Genomic DNA, 16,461 nt, shown 5'->3' on the forward strand with positions numbered 1-16,461 from the left:
TTATCTCCAGGTGGTTTTTTGTTAACGTGTATGTCTTGGGGCTTCATTTAGGAGACAGCTTCTTCTGATTCTCTTAAACAAATAGCATTTGTATTATATAGCTCATGAAGTATCTCATGTCACATCTCATTTGATCATCACAACTGTTCTTTGCAGAAGGCAGAATAGATTTTATTGGCATTTGTTGTTTATATAATTAGGTTCCCTGAATAGAGAAAAAGAATGACTTGTCTAGGACTTCTTGACTAGTAAATATTGGAACAAACACTAAAGCTAAGATCTTATAATTCTAGCTTCAGTGCTTTTCCATTGTGCCATACCCTTATCCATTATCTTATTATCTACTTATCATCTCAAAAAGACAGAGTCTGAGGGGATGCAGTATAGGGTAACTCAATTATGAGGAAAAAGTATGGCCATTACTGATTTAATGCTAGGGATGAAAAAGTTTAGTAGAATTATTTTTCAAATAGCCAGCTCTATTTAGAATGGCTTTTGATATGCTAGGCCATGTGATCTTATGTACCTAATTGATATATGTTGTTTTGCTCTCCTTAATGCAGACTTTGGAGGTATTATAGCATAATGAGCATTATAGTCTTTGTAATCAGACTTGTTTCAAATTCCAGCTTTGCCAAGGACTAGGTGTGTATCTTTTGACAGTTTAATTAAACTCTTTAAATCTTAGGTTTTTTTACTATGTGAAATGGGGCTAATAATAGTAACCTTATAAGTTTTTCTGGAATTTTAAATGACATATATGATATATATGTCTGTGATATGTCTAGACATATATCATATATGTCTGGCACCATAGTTAGTACTTACTAAACAGCTGCTATTATGTTAGCTTTAACACATGGGAGGACCTTGTTCCCATGTCACTATTATAGAATTTTACTGTTATTTAGCTATAAATAATTTGTAAAAATATTTTACTATTTGTTTCATTAGTTTTCTTGGAATAAAGAAACAAATCATATGGACATATGAAAGATTTTATAAATAAAATAGATTTGGTTATATTTCTCAATATAGCCAACAAATACGTAGATATATAATATTACTAGCCTTCTCCTGTTTTATGTTTGCCTTACTGTCTAGTGATTGTTATAATCAACACTTATATGCCCCCTTCCCTCTGTAGGGTTAGCATACAAAAATCTGAGTAAACTTCAGTATTCACTCTCTCTTCACTCTTCTTTTTGTTCCATTCCCTCCTTCATTTTAGTTCCTCATCTGGACCAACTGTTGATCTTCAAGGCTGTGGCTTGAGTACCTCATATAAATGAGATGTGCCAAGTAGACTATTACATGCTCTGCCTCCTCTCACTGCCAGTCAAACTCAGTTTGACTAATATGAAGCAGCTAGCTCATGTCTTACATTTCATGTGAAGGTTTGCAAAATTCTTATATAAGGTTGTTATATGAATATAGCTGCTGGCAGGTAAATGAAGTTAAATGAAATGTTCATCAGTGAGAAGAGAAAAAAATGTTTACAAAGCCTTTCAGGTTAGGGGTGAATTAGATATCAGTCATTTCATCTGTAAAGAGATTTATTTATTTTATTTAAATATTTATTTTTTACTGTCCCTATAAAGGGATTTTAAAAGCATTGCGGAATATAAATATATCAAAAGAAGTGGAGGTAAAAGCTGGTCGTAAACTTATATTAATAGTATGATCTTTTAAAGGAGTGCACATTTATAAATGCAGACTATATAGTATGTCTAGAAATAATTGAAATATGTGTCGAACATTATATAATATGTAGTAGTTATCACAGGATTACAGGTGATTTTCTTTTTCCTCATGAAGTTTATTTTTTCCTATGTACTTAACTGCTTATAGGAAAATAAGAAGAAAGTGACTATTCCAGAAAAAAAACTAGCTAGAAAGTTAGTAAGGAACTACATGATGTTCATAGTATGCTAAACTCACTTTAGAAAATGATAGCAAAGATAAATGAAATTTTTGCCTCACTTAAATTTTAGTGACATGTTAGATCACTAATCTTTTGAAATATTTGTTATTAAACTTTCTAGCATACACAAAACAGAGAGAATAGTTTAACAAACTCCATGAATATGCATCTTTCAGATTCAACAGTTACTGGTATATGGCTGATCATGTTTCATCTATTCCCCATACACCTTTCCTACTAGATTATTTTGAAGCAAACCCTAGACATCATATCATTTCATTCATAAATGCATTAGTATGTTTTTCCAAGGGTAATGAATTCCTTTTTTTTAAACCAACTGATAATACCAATATCACATCTCAAAATATTAACAGTAATTCTAATATTGTCACATCTTTCAGTATTCAGATTTTCCCAGTTATCTCATAAATGCATTTTTATAAGGTGATTTTTTTAGATCAAGACTCATTTGATAGGTTGAGATTGCATTTGGTTGAGATCTCGAGCCTCTCTCTTTTTTTTAAATTGAATTATAATTCTCTAATTTACTTATGAGTTATTCATCCAGTAATTTTCCTACCTCCTGGATTTTATTGACTGCCTCATTGAGATGTCATTTAGCGTGTGTGTTAGTATCTATATTTCCTTTTCCTTGGTAGGTAGATCTAGAAACCTAATCAGATTTAGATTGGTGATGTTCTCTATTTTCTGTTGCATCATAGTAGATGATATATAATGCCCTGTTGTCTCTGAAATTTTATTTTGAAGCTGATGGGTCAAACCTAATCAGTGAATTAAATGCAGATCAATTTTGTGGGGTGTGACTTCTACTAGAAGGTACAGAAAGTATAGAAGGGTTAAATAGTATATAGAGTGCTGAAATATGTAATTCATTATTACAAAATATCCATTCTATTGAAAGGGACCCTGGAAGCTATAAATTGGTATAGTTCATTTCTATACCAGGCAGTTTCATATAGGATAACTTGGTTAACTAAGTCTAACCTACTGAAGGAAGAGGCCACATGGTCCATATGAGGAGACAGCAGTGGAGGTAGTCCTTTTTGATGGCCAAAAGAACCTTTCCACTGCAGAACTTATTAAAGAAAAAAGTAATTTATATGCATTGTGGGGATTACTCTTAACCAGTACAGAATGGTTTACAGAAAAGAATTCAAAGATTAAGATTATTTGGTTACTTTTTAGTTCTGGAGATATGAACAGTGGGACCTTCTAGGAAGGGGACTTGGGGACCTAGTTTTGTTTTAGCAATTAAAAATAAACGTAAAATGGAAGATGAAGCATAAAAAGTATTTCCAAGGTCTTGGAGAGCTGTTGTAGAGCTAACTCATAAACCTTTGCAGGTGATTATAAAAATTATTTAAAGGCAATCTACCAGTTAAGCTGGTAGTAGTCATTTAATGTGTGAGGAATATAGGGGGCAGGGGGGAATGAATTACCGAACATAAAATTACAAGAGTATTATCAATCAAATAGAGAAAGTTAGTCCTGTAAAATTTAATTTCTGCTCTCTGGTTACTGGTGAAGATTCAGAAAAGAAAAACTTAAATGATCAAAGTCATGAAGAAATTACCATATGAAGAACAGGCTAAAAGTTGAATAGATTTCAGCCTAAAAATATAGTGGTTGAGAGGGAATATGATAAAAGACTAAAAGGCAGTAGTGAGAGAGGATTACAGATTTATCTCTAGTAAAATTTGAGCATCTACTTTTTGATACATGAAAGAAGGTAACTTTGGAACAAATGAAATTATAATTTTATATAGCAAATACAAAATGTTTGCAATTCATTTCCCAAAGAGTCTATAGAGCCTAAACATGAATAACATTAAAATGTTGCATATTAGTAGATTAGTAGATTGACAAACTTTCACTTACTGTTCCTGCTAAGACAAAATCCTGGGGCTAGGTGAAAGTTTTGAGGGGGACAAGGGGAATTTGGTTTTAGTAGTATGGCAGATTTCCTAGCTGTGGAAAAAAGACTCATTTCATGTGTTTATTTATGCCTACAAGAACTGGGGTATAAGCCAGAGGTGCGGGGGTGAGAGGATTCACCAGAGACAGTGGGGAGCAGAATAGGCAGATCTTTTGAAATATACTGCTGAGGGGAGCAGCAGGCGAGGCAGGAGAAGTCTGCTGCGCCATGTGGGTAGCTCCCTGGCTGGCGGGGGATTGAACTCGTGCTTCAGTGGCTGGCAATAGCTTGATAGCACTGTCTTTAACTCCTGCGCCACCAGGGAGACCCCCATTTCATATTCTTTAAAGACCTCAACCTCTTCATTAGTATTCAGAAGTTTTTAATATCTTCTGGACTACAGTTCTTTTTAGGATATAAAAAAATGAGGATACATAGTTACTGTATTTCTTTCAGATTTTGATATAGATTCCTGCAGGGCTGCTTAAAAACCAAAGAATATTATTATGAACATAAAGTCATTGTCTTTTCTGTTTGTAATATCTCAGTTGTAATATCTCAGTTTTTACTGAGATATTACCTTGGCAATTCAGTAACAAGGAATCAGACTTGGCTTAATTTCCTTTAGCTTTCCTTTTCCAGTCGTGTGGAGACCTTTTTTATGTTTTATACGGAAGAGATTGCGCCCAGATGGTTATACTTAGTTTTTTCAATAAGCTGTTATTTTTTAGAAGGCAAATGACCCTAGTTTATGTCATATATTTAATGACTTTTACAAGATTTTAAAAGTCCTAATTTTCAGATAGGTATTAAAAGCACATGGTACAAAACACAAAATGTACAGAAAGATACAACGTTGAAAGTATTTTCTCATCCTTATTGCAGGCTGCTTAGTTTCCTCTCATCAGGCAACCACTATTACTAGTGGTTTTTTTGTATATTTTTCCAGGTATACTATAGGATTATGCAAACGTGTATATGTCATGCTTTTTATTTATTTTTTGATGACACTATTGTACAACACTGCATTACCTTGCTCTTTTCACTTAAAGTAAATCTTGATGTTTGGGCACTGAACAATTTGATTCTTTTGAAACTGTGATGTTGTCAGAATTTATTTAACTGGACCCTGCTGGATTGTTTCCATTCTTTTGCTTATAAATAATGCTTCTATGAACTTCCTTATACATATGTTGTTTCTCTGTCTCTCACATACACACACACACGAACCCATTTTTTCATATAGTACTTATTTCTGCCACCTAATGAAACATAAGCAAAAATTCTAGTAGGGGGTCAATGTTTATTTCTTATAATAACAAATGGATTCTATAATGATGCCTCTAAGTATAATTTTCTAGTATTTGAACAGAAAATGAATTATAAGAATTTCAGTTTGTTTTTTTACTCTCTCATCTTTGCATTGAAGATTTTGGTGCCTCTGGTTTTGCTACAACAAATGCTTTTGGAGTTGACCAGACGTGGTCAAGAACCTTTGCATTCATTGCTGCAGTTTGGTGTGACGTATCTGGAGGACTGTGCAGCAGAGTACATCATTCAGCAAGGTGGCTGGGTATGAGTTGTGATTTTTTTAAAAAATATTTTCTTTTAAAAAAATTAAGAAAAATCTGATTATGGAATTGAGGCTGCTGGGGTGGGGGGAGGCTGACGGTGGGAAGCAAAGCGGGGTGGGAGCCCAATTATCTATGGTAGAGAATTATGGGTGCTTTGGTGGTGGGTGTGGTATGGTTACTAAAATCTGAAGAGGCGTGGACCTATACATCTAAATCACTTATAGTGTGGTGACCAGTGTTAACTCAATGAAAAATATTACAATTTATAAAAAGCATTTAAGGTAAATAAATAAAAAATTAAGGCCCCCATGGTTGTGTTTTTAAAAGTATAGGTTTGATATCAATATTGAATGACAAACTAATGGAGAAACTATCCATACAGTTTTAAGTTAAATTACTAAGATTATATTTATAGTGAATTAACGTGATATTTTAAAGCAGTTCCTATGAAAATTTCATACTAATATTTAAATGAGGGATGAGGAATAATAAAATGTACACCTGTGCATCCCCATCGAAGAACACAGCCAACATTTTTATATCTCCTTATGTGCTCCTAGATTTCAGCATGGTCCTACCTACTTCACAAAGATAACTTCTGTTCTGAATTTTTTTTTTAAGATTTATTTTTATTTATACACGAACCGGGTTATAGTCCAGATGCGCAGAAGGGTGAGAGGATTCACCAGAGACAGAGCAGGGAACGGAACAGGCAGACTGATGAAATACACTGCTGAGGGGAGCAGCGGGCGAGACAGGAGAGGTCTGCCACGCCATGTGGGTATCTCCACAGCTGGCCAGGATCGAACCTGCGCTGCAGAAGCTGTGGACAGCTTAACAGTGCGGCGCTCAACTGCCTGCGCCACCAGGGAGGCCTCTGAATTTTGTTTTTTTATTATAGTTTTTATACACACACATACCCTTAGATAAAATACTATTTTTTTTGTTTTGAACTTTAATTATATAGTATTATACTATGTGTTCTTCTCTAATTAGCTTTTTTTCACTTAATCTTAGGTTTTTGAGATTCACCTTGGTCTTTGTTTACCAGTCTTTTGTTCATTATTTCTCCCCTACGAACTCTTTTTGGATTTTTTTCCCTATCCATCTCCCTCTTCTCCCTATTCTCCCTACCCGCCATGAAATTTTAAACTACAGTATAAGTCTACTTATGTACTGTGGCCCTTTGGAGGGCACCAGTCATTGTAATATCTAAGATTTCATACAGCTACAAAACCAATTTTCACCCTCTTAATTGTCCCCATTGAGAATAATGCATGATCTCGATTGCTGTGTTGGCTGATGTTTGGTACATTCAAATCTGCTGTTATGATGGCAGATTTTCAGTTTCCTCCTTAGTTCTGTCAATTTGGAGATTGTTTTTCCTCAGGTTATTTTGTTGGGTGACTACAAGTTACAATTATTGAATACTCTTGGCAACTTGAAACTTTTGGCATGGTCTTTGTCCCTAAAAATGTTTTTTTGTCTTAAAGTCTTTGTCTAAAGCTTTATAGTAGCAATTTTTTCATCCTGGTATTTGCCTCTGTATCTTACTTCATCGTTTTATTTACCTCAGCTTTTCTTGTACAGTTTATTGAATACTTATAATATACCATGCTCTGTTTCAGATTCTGAGTAGACAGTTATAAACAGAAAATATCCTTGACCCCATGGAGCTTACATTTTAATTGAGGAAGATAAACATAATTAAGGTACATAGTACATCAGGTGTTGGTATATTCTATGAAGAAAAAGAGAGCAGGGAAGACATATAGGATGTAGTTAAAGTTTGTAATGTGGTACAGCCCCACTGACATTTGAATTACAATTGAGCAAAGATTTATTTCTCCTGTTTTATCTCACAGTTCATTGTTCTCGTCTCTCTCTTTTCTTTTCACTCTGTTTTTCCCTGGGAATTTCTCTTCCTTTCTTGTAGCCCAGAAATGGTTTTTAAACTGTGTTTGTTGTAATTCACCGAACTTTTAGTGATTTTGTAGTGAGAATAGTTTTTATAAACTATAGCACACATTATTGCTTTTTAGCCACTGTGCAGCTAGGAGTTTGAGTTTAAAGAAAGAGAAAAGTGGAATTTAATGCGGATACTAGTATGGAACATACTAAGTTTAGAAGCTTGGTAAATATTTAGGGAATGAAATGCTGAGCATTTGTCTTAGGAAAATAATATTTTAAATCTGTTCTTTAAAATAAGAACTATGAGAATTTATTATTGCTTTTTTTCTTCCTATTTTAGTACATTTAAAATTATCTTGGTGAGTGTAGTGTATGGTTTGTGTGAGAGCTGGGGGATGCTGCAGGTTCGTTTCCACTTATCCTATATGGTGCTTTACAACCAAGGGGAAAGACCCAGGGGATGTTATATATTCCCTCCTTGATTTTTAGTTTTATTGTGATGGAGTGCTTTGAAGTTTGTTGATGATTACAATTTGTTACAGAGAAAGTATTTTTTATTAATTTAAAACCTATGTGCAGCCGGACTTGGAGGCTAAAATATATATATATAAAATAAAATGTATGTGCAAAGAATAAGAACAGTAATATAAATAACTAGTTTGCTTATAGTTATTTTTTAGAAGATTTTATTTATTTTTGTGTAGAAACTGGGGTGTAGGCCAGAGGTGCAGGGGGTGAGAGGATTCACCAGAGACAAAGTGGGGATCAGAACAGGTAGATCTACTGAGATACACTGCTGAGGGGAGTAGCGGGTGAGACAGGAGAGGTCTGCTGTGCCATGTGGGTCAGCTCCCTGGTGGGGATTGAACTCAGGCCATAGTGGTGATAGTGCTGAGAGTTAACCCTTAGGCCCAGTCCATGCTTACATTTAAAGTATACTTTTCTTTCTAAATTTGTATGCCCAATCTGCATTTCACATTGGCAAGGGTAAGTGTTATGTATGTGTGTTTAAAATGTAGAGATTGCTTTTATGACTGATTGGTGAAAATACATTCTGGTAGTGTCAACATGAATCACCTTTAAAGTACTTTGTATTAAATATTCACAGCTCTTAAAACTGTCACTAACCTTCCTGAGGAGAATTATTTGACTCATAAGTTCCATGTCTGTTATGTAAGGCACCCACCCTTCCTGAAGAGAAGCATTTAGCTACATGATGTTACCTGCCTGTCTGGTGTCTGTTATGTAAAGTCAGCTGTGTGATTTCTACAGGTGATGTGTCATCTATCAGCCACTTGAATAAGGTGAAACTGCCTAGCTGCCAACATGGAATGAGCTTTAAAAACCTACAGAAAAGGGAAAGGTGATGGCAGCCATATTCTGTTGGATGAATGACAATGTGGCATGTAGTTCTTTAGGAAAAGGCAAGGTTTTGGTCCATAGATTTGCAAAGAGAAAAATAATATTCTCTGAATTATAAAGAGAAATAGCAATGATAAATGCCTTTTGGAGCTCTGCACATAGTTTAGTACTTAGTACTTTTTCTGTGACCTATGTTTTGTGATAGTTTTTGTCTTAGTATATTTGAGATGATTTTCAGTACTAGTATTGAGAATACTTATTAAGGTTTAGAATTCATATAACCAGTTTGCTTTTTAAAAAAGACATTCATTTTTGGAGCAAACAATATCAATATATGTAAAGAAAGTTTTTCACAAGATTCAATACCCATTTATGATTAAAAACTTAATATGAAAATGGAGGGGACCTACCTCAACATAATAAAGGCCATATATCACAAACCGACAGAAAATGTCATACTTCATAGTGAAAAACTGAAAGCGTTTAAGATCAAGAACAAGACAAGGATGCCCACTGCCACCACTTCTGTTTTATTTAGTCTTAGAGGTTTTAACTAGAGCAGTCTGGCAACAGGAAATAAAAGGAATCCAGATTAGAAAAGAAAATGTGAGGGCCTCCCCTGGTGGCGCAGCGATTGAGCTCTGGGCTGCGAAGCTGCCCGCAGCCTCTGCAGCACGGGTTCCATCCCCGGCCGCCAGTGAGGGTCCCACATGGTGCGCAGACCCCTCCTGCCACGCCTGCTGCTCCCCTCAGCAGTGTATTCTGTCAGTCTGCCAGTTCTGTTCCCTGCTCTGGCTCTGGTGAATTCTCTCACCCTCCCGCACTTCTGACTGTACCCAGTGCTTGTATATATAAATAAATAACTCTTTAAAAAAAAAAGAAAATGTGAAACTACCATTATTTGTATGCAATATAATAATTTCTATAGAAAGCCCTAAATGCTCCACCAGAAGGTTTTTAGAAACCGTAAGTGAATACAGCAAAGTGGCAGGTTACAAAATTAACATAAAAAACTCTATTGCGATTTTATAGACAATCAATGAGAAGAAAATGAAATGAAGAAAATAATTCTATTCACAATTGTTTCAAAAAGAATAAAAACCTTGGCATTAACCTAACCACTATTTCATTAATACAAAAAAACTTCAAAGTGTCATCAAAGGATATAGGTCATGACATAAGGAGAGGGAAAGAAATTCCATGCTAATAGTTGGGGAGACTCAATGTAGGCAAAGTGAACATTGTTCCAAAAGTGATTAATTCCCATGAAAATATCAATGATATTCTTCAAAGAAATTGTATAGAAAATACAAACATTGGTATGGAATACAAGGCCTTGAATAGCAAAAGCAATCCTGAGGGGGAAAAAAAAAAAGAGAGAAACCAAGGCATCACATTACCTGACTTTAGGCTAAAAAAATAGTAATTAAGGGCCTCCACGGTGGCACAGCGGTTGAGCGCTGGGTTGCGAAGCTGCCCGCGGCCTCTGCAGCGCCGGTTCGATCCCCAGCTGATCCCCGGCCACCGGAGGAGGGTCCCACATGGCGCGCGGACCTCTCCTGCCGCCCGCTGCTCCCCTCAGCAGTGTACTTCGGTCCTTCTGCCTGCTCTGCTCCCTGCTCTGGCTCTGGTGAATTCTCTCACCCTCCCGCGCTTCTGACTGTACCTAGTGCTTGTATAAATAAATAAAATCTTAAAAAAAAACCCAAAAAACATTCCTTTAAGATTCTTTAAAAAAAATAGTAATTAAAACAATATGCTGTTAGCAGAAAAATAGACACATGAACCAATGGAACAACTTTGCAAGCCCAGAAATAAACCCACGTTTATAACAATACTTAAGGAGCCAGGACAATACGATGGGGAAAGGAGAGTCTCTAACAAATGGTGCTGGGAAGACTGAAAGGCCACAAGTGAAAGAATAAAGCTGGATCGCTCTCACTCCACACACAAAGATAAATTCTAAATAGATTGAAGACTAAGCATACCGCAACAATTAAATATATAGAAGAAAACATTGGCAATACATTTTATGACTCAGTCATTTTATGACTGAGTCATAAAATCCTCAGTCATTTTTTCTCAAGTTTTCTGTTCCTTTCTTCTCCTTCCAACTACAGGTATGTTACATCCTGTGTAGTTGTCCCAGTCCTTGGATAATCTTGTTTTTGTTTTTGTTTGCCCTGTTTTTGCTCTTCCATTTTCGATGTTTCTATTCAGATATGCTCAAACTCAGAGATTCTTTTCCTCAGCCCTGTCTAGTCTACTAATAAGTTCATCAAAGCACTCTTTATTTCTGTTAGTGCTTTTGATCCCTAGCATTTCTTTTTGGTTCTTTCTTAAGATTTCAGTCTGCTGCCATTGCCCATCTGTTCTTGCATGCTGTCTACTTTATACATTAGAACTCTTAAGCTTATTAATCATCATTGTTTTAAATTCTTGGATATGCTAATTCCAACATCTCTGCCATATCTGGTTGTCATGCTTGCTCCATCTCTTCAACTTGTGGTTGTTTTTTTACCCCCTGCTTTTTGTATGCCCTGTAATTCTTCATCCTCAGACATGTGCTGGGTAAAAGGTACTACTGAAAACAGGCCTTGAGTAATGTTGTAGTGGTGAGGTGTGGGAGGAGGAGAAGTGTTTTAGAGTCCTATGATTGGGTTAGGACTGAGCCTGCGCCTCTGCACTGTAAATTTTACAAGTGTTTTTCATTTTTTTGCCCCCACCCTTAGATGGAGGAGGATGGCTAGAGTGGGCTGGAGTTGGATTTCTCAAACCCCAGATAGGTTAGGCTGACCTATCCAGAGCTAACGAGGCTCTGGTTAACTGGTTTCTCTTGAGGGCAGTCCCTATTAAGAACAAACTATTTCAGGCCTCCCTGGTGGCGCAAGGGGTTAAGATACAACTCATGAAGCTATTCGCAGCCACTGCAGCATGAGTTTGGTCCCCAGCCAGGGAGCTACCCAGGTCTGGCACAGCAGACCTCTCCTGACTCATCCGCTGCTCCCCTCAGCAGTGTATTTCAGTCGATCTGCCTGTTCTGTTTCCCAATCTGTCTCGGGTGAATCCTCTCACCCCTCACCCCCTGCACCTCTGGCCTGTACCCCAGTTCTTGTATGCATAAATAAATAAAATCTTAAAAAAAAAAACTATTTCAAAATGGCTTCTTTTCTCTCTCCTTGCTGGAAGCATGAGGAGATTTTTCTCATATTTACTGTGAGCACCTGGTTTATAAATCTAACAGTATTGTGGGAACCTTCTGATGATTGCATTCTCCCAGAGTTTTTAACTCTTATTGTTGAAACTGAGCCTCCAGTAATCCATCCATTACTCAGGTTTCTTAACCTCAGCTCTGATTCCCTGGATGGCATCTGCTCTGATAAGCCAATCTTGGAGTTAGTTTTGAACTTAGATCTAATGGAGGAGACCGAAGTGTAAAAGGTGCTACCCACATGTAGCATGATATGTGCTTTGAGGTAGGTGTGTTCAAAGGGTAGCAGGAAAGCAAAAGGAGGGAATGAGTATCTGGGGAGCAAGTAGAAATACAGATTAGTTAGAAACATCATTTTATAATTTTATTTATTTTAAGATTTATTTTTATTATTTATGCATACAAGAACTCTGGTGTAGGCTACAGGTGCGGGGTGTGAGAGGATCCACCAGAGACAGAGTGGGGAGCAGAACAGGCTCATTTACTGAAATACACTGCTGAGGGGAGGATCAGGGAAACAGGAGAGGTCTGCTGCACCATGTGGGGTAGCTCGGAGACTTTAGTCCTGGCCAGCAGGTAGGCCCCTCATTTTTATAATTTTAGAGCTAGAACGGAAGTATTACTTTCAGTTACATTGGCATTAGAATTACAAGATAGGGTCTTTAATATATTTTTATTTTGCCTCTTTTTTTTTCATCTTACCAGAGTGGTGAGTTGAAAACACGATTGGAAATCACAAGATTTGTTTATAGCCCCCAGCTCTATTAAATATTAACCCTGTGTTTTGGGGGGAAATTCATTTAACCCTCTGAACTACTTTGCTCAGAAAAAAATAGTGATATCATAGTGGTTTATGAGAATGTTATGTTTTTACAAACATCAAGTTTTCAGATGTCCCTTTTTGCTTTTTTTTTTTTTTTTTTGACCTCATCTTTTAAGTCTGATTGAAATTTCTCTTGAGTTTGAGTCTGACTTCTGCTTGGGCTGCAGCACAGTCAGGACAGACTGGCACACAGTGATTGTCCCTGACTCATCCTGCTCCCTCCCTCCCTCTCACTCACTGTCTCGTTTTCTGGGCTGTGTTGCTACATTAGAAATAAGGCTGTCTCCTGCAAAGGTGCAAGTCCACCTGGTAAGGCTTCTCTTATTTTCTCTTTTGTCATATACTGAACTAAGTACTTATTATGAAAGATTTAGTTTTAGATTGCATAAAAGGTTATTGGGGGAAATGTCATCTTATGTCAGTCATGATGTTTATGTAGTATTAATAAAACTAAGTGTTTCTTTTTTCTCTTTGACTTAAAGCATCTGATTTCTAGTTTAAGAATATCAAATCACAAAAGTAGTCTTTTTTTAAGTTAAGGATAGTTGAAAACTGTCTCGTGGGAATTTGTTAGAACAGAGTTTTCATATGGTAGGAAATGATAAACAGGTGATATGAGTTCAGTTAAGTGGGCTTCAGTTGCGGTCAATGTAGTGTAGTAAGGGTAAATAGGATCCGTTTGTGAGGATGGGCGATCACTGCATTTTGTTCTGAAATGTATTTTGTGGGCCTTGTTACCATATTAGGTGGAAAATTACTTTTCTGGGATTTCTTTTACACTCTCTATTTTCTCATTGTAGGTTAATAGTGAGCAAAAATGGTTATTAGTTTGACCAAATGTAGAAAACCACTTATCTGTATTTATTTTGTAAGGTGACTACTTGAGAGATATTTTTATAAGGGCTTGCAAGTAACGAGAATGCTTGTTGGCATACTTTTAGGGGCAATGAGTCCCTAGGTGAGTTTTCCAGTGAATATGGTTTTTGGAGTTCTGCCAAAGCATCTTCAGATGGAAAAGTTCATTTTGTAAGAGCTTGCTTTGTCAGGACCTATGACCCTGAAGTGGCAGAATAATTTATAACTGATGTGAACAACAAGAACAAAAAGAGCAAAACAAAATGCAGTGATTATAATCATGAAGCAGATACTGCCATTTTTGAAATGATTCTTTGAAACAATCAAGGTGTTTGATGATTCCAAACACCAAAACCAAAGTTATGATATTTTATCTTATGTTTATTTAAAATATTTCTTTAATATCTGTATTTCAGTCTTCTTTTCAGTTGAAGAGTTTCATGTACATATCTTTGTGTATTTGCTTGAAGGAAACATTTACTTTTTGTAAGGGTCAGGAAGGACCACAGTGCAGGTTTTCTGATCCCATGCAGACCAGGTAAAGGAGGAGTCAGAGTCCTTAGTGGGTTTTTGCAGGTCTTTTTAAGCATTTTTTTTTTTTTTATAGAGGCATGTTTTTATTATTTTTTTTATTTATTTATTTGTTCGTTCGTTTTGTTTATACATGCACTGGGTACAGTCAGAAGCACGGGAGGGTGAGAGAATTCACCAGAGCCAGAGCGGGGAGCAGAGCAGGCAGAAGGACCGAAGTACACTGCTGAGGGGAGCAGCGGGCGGCAGGAGAGGTCTGCGCGCCATGTGGGACCCTCCTCTGGTGGCCGGGGAGCAGCCGGGGATCGAACCGGCGCCACAGAGGCCGCGGGCAGCTTCGCAACCCAGCGCTCAACCGCTGCGCCACCGGGGAAGCCCTTTGCAGGTCTTTTTATTGGGATTTACCCGATACACCGCAGGCAGGGGTGCTGGGGGGCTGGGAGTCTGGCAGTCCTCCCAGCCCCCAGCAAATCTTCACTCTATCTGGGCTCTCTGGCGTTCTCTGCTTCTGCTTCGGGCTTCTTCTCTTTCGGCTTCTACTGGCGTCCCTGTGACACCGCCCTTAAAAAGCAGTCTTAGCACAGGTGTACCCACTTCAGGTGCCCGCCATCAGGCATGCATTCAGGATCACAGGGTTCCCTCATCTATCCTGATGGTGGGAGGGCAGAAAAGCCTGATTTTTTTTTTTCTTACCCTACACTTTTCCACGTACTTCTGGCCATAAACTTAGGGAAAAAAATTAGTATGAGGAACCCAGGGACTTCAGCCTGAAAGTTAGGATAGCATAGTTGATAAAAGCGTGGACCCTGGGGCTAGGCTGCCTGGGCTTAGAGCTTTGGGCAAATTACTTACCCTTTCACTTGCTTCAGTTTCTGTGTCTATAAAATGGAGATAGTCAGACTTACTTCATAGCATCTTGAGGTTTAAATAGGATTAAAGCCTTTAGAAGTTTGTATGATCAGAGCTGTACAAGGATTACCTGTGATTATTGACATCCAGTTCTCATAGCAAACTATCCTGGGTAAGTTACCTGGTTTCTATGGATTTCAATTATTTTTTAAAAACCTCTGCTTTTTTATTTTTTACATTTCTTTAAAATATTTATTTATTTATGCATACAAGAGGTGGGGTACAGGCGAGAGATGTGGGGGGAGGGTGAGAGGATTCACCAGAAGCAGAGTGGGGAACAGAACAAGGCCTCTGATTTTTTTACACATATTTAACCTCTGATAATTGGTTCCAATTAGTTTTATAGTTTTGAGCACTTGAAGTTACTCCTTTTTGTTTTCCATATTGGGACTAAAGAGATAGTTCCAATACAAATATTTTGTCCTAAAAATAATTTAACTTGTTGAAATACTTCTAAACGACTTGCAAATGTTGTTCCTCTAATGTGTTAAATTTTAGGTGAACTGTTATCCAGACTAGCTTTTTGTCATTTAGTGAAAGGCTTTTCTTCAATAATGTCAGTAATTGTGAAAAGGAAATTTTTTATTTTTGCTTTATATGACTTGTCTCCAGGAGTAAGAGTTTCAGTGGCCATCTATTCTTTCTTTGAACTTTTTACCTAAGAGCACAAGATGGTGAACCTTCATTAAAATGGTATGTCCTGAATACAGAAACGTGTTGTCAGGTCAGCCATTATAGCTTTTAAGAATTTGCTTTTAAGAATCCATTACTCCAAAGTTGTAATTTGCTTTTAAGAATTTGCTTTTAAGAATCCATTACTCCAAAGTTGTAATTTTAAACAAGTTGACCTAGTATCTTGGATGAGATGAAAAGACCCTCTAGATGTGGAGTAAAGAATGGTCTTAACTCTTTTACTAACTTTGGATTATTAAAAATAAAAAGAAAAGTCATTTTACACTAAATTCTATTTCAGCTTGTTAACTTTCCTCCTATTTCTTCATGATAGAACTTTTGAAATTTCCACTTCACTTGTTTTGGCTTGGAACCCAAAAGAAAAAAGTAGCAAAGGTCTCCTGTCTAAGGATTAAACTTCTTACATTTTTTTGCTGTGTTTCATTTTGTTTGTTTTTTGTTTTTGTTTTTTTACTTTTAATCAGTTCTTACTGTCAGAGGTCTGTTTTTAGAAATATAGATAAGTAGCTAGTTGAGAATCCCTATCAGCTGATATTTAAGACTTCTCTAACCTCTGGATAACCTTTCTGTTTAAGAGCTGTGTAATTGTAAGATTGTTCTGTGAATCCAGCTCCTGTACATATTTTGAAATGGCATGGAAACAGCTTACAAAACTTGTAGAGAGTGAACAGAGAGTGAGAGCTGATGTGATTCTAAGACTAAAAATAAAGTACATGAGAAATATATTTCTTA

The 16,461-nt window shown here is 36.8% G+C and overlaps 1 protein-coding gene across 3 annotated transcripts in view; it reads left to right on the forward strand.

Annotated features, from left to right (window-relative positions):
- BCL2L13 (BCL2 like 13) overlaps window positions 1-16,461 on the forward strand; it is a gene marked incomplete at both ends in the record, with an annotated part of 51,209 nt that overhangs the window by 26,010 nt on the left and 8,738 nt on the right. For 2 of the 3 annotated variants that reach the window (XM_084254793.1, XM_084254794.1), the window contains one exon: window positions 5,290-5,433. The exons of the other annotated variant lie outside the window; for it this stretch is intronic. In XM_084254793.1, the coding sequence (XP_084110919.1) occupies window positions 5,290-5,433 (144 nt within the window). The remainder of the gene's footprint in view (window positions 1-5,289; window positions 5,434-16,461) is intronic. 3 annotated transcript variants of the gene reach the window in all.

This window comes from Talpa europaea (genome assembly GCF_964194135.1).
Source record: "Talpa europaea genome assembly, chromosome: 15".
Lineage (NCBI taxonomy): Eukaryota > Metazoa > Chordata > Mammalia > Eulipotyphla > Talpidae > Talpa > Talpa europaea.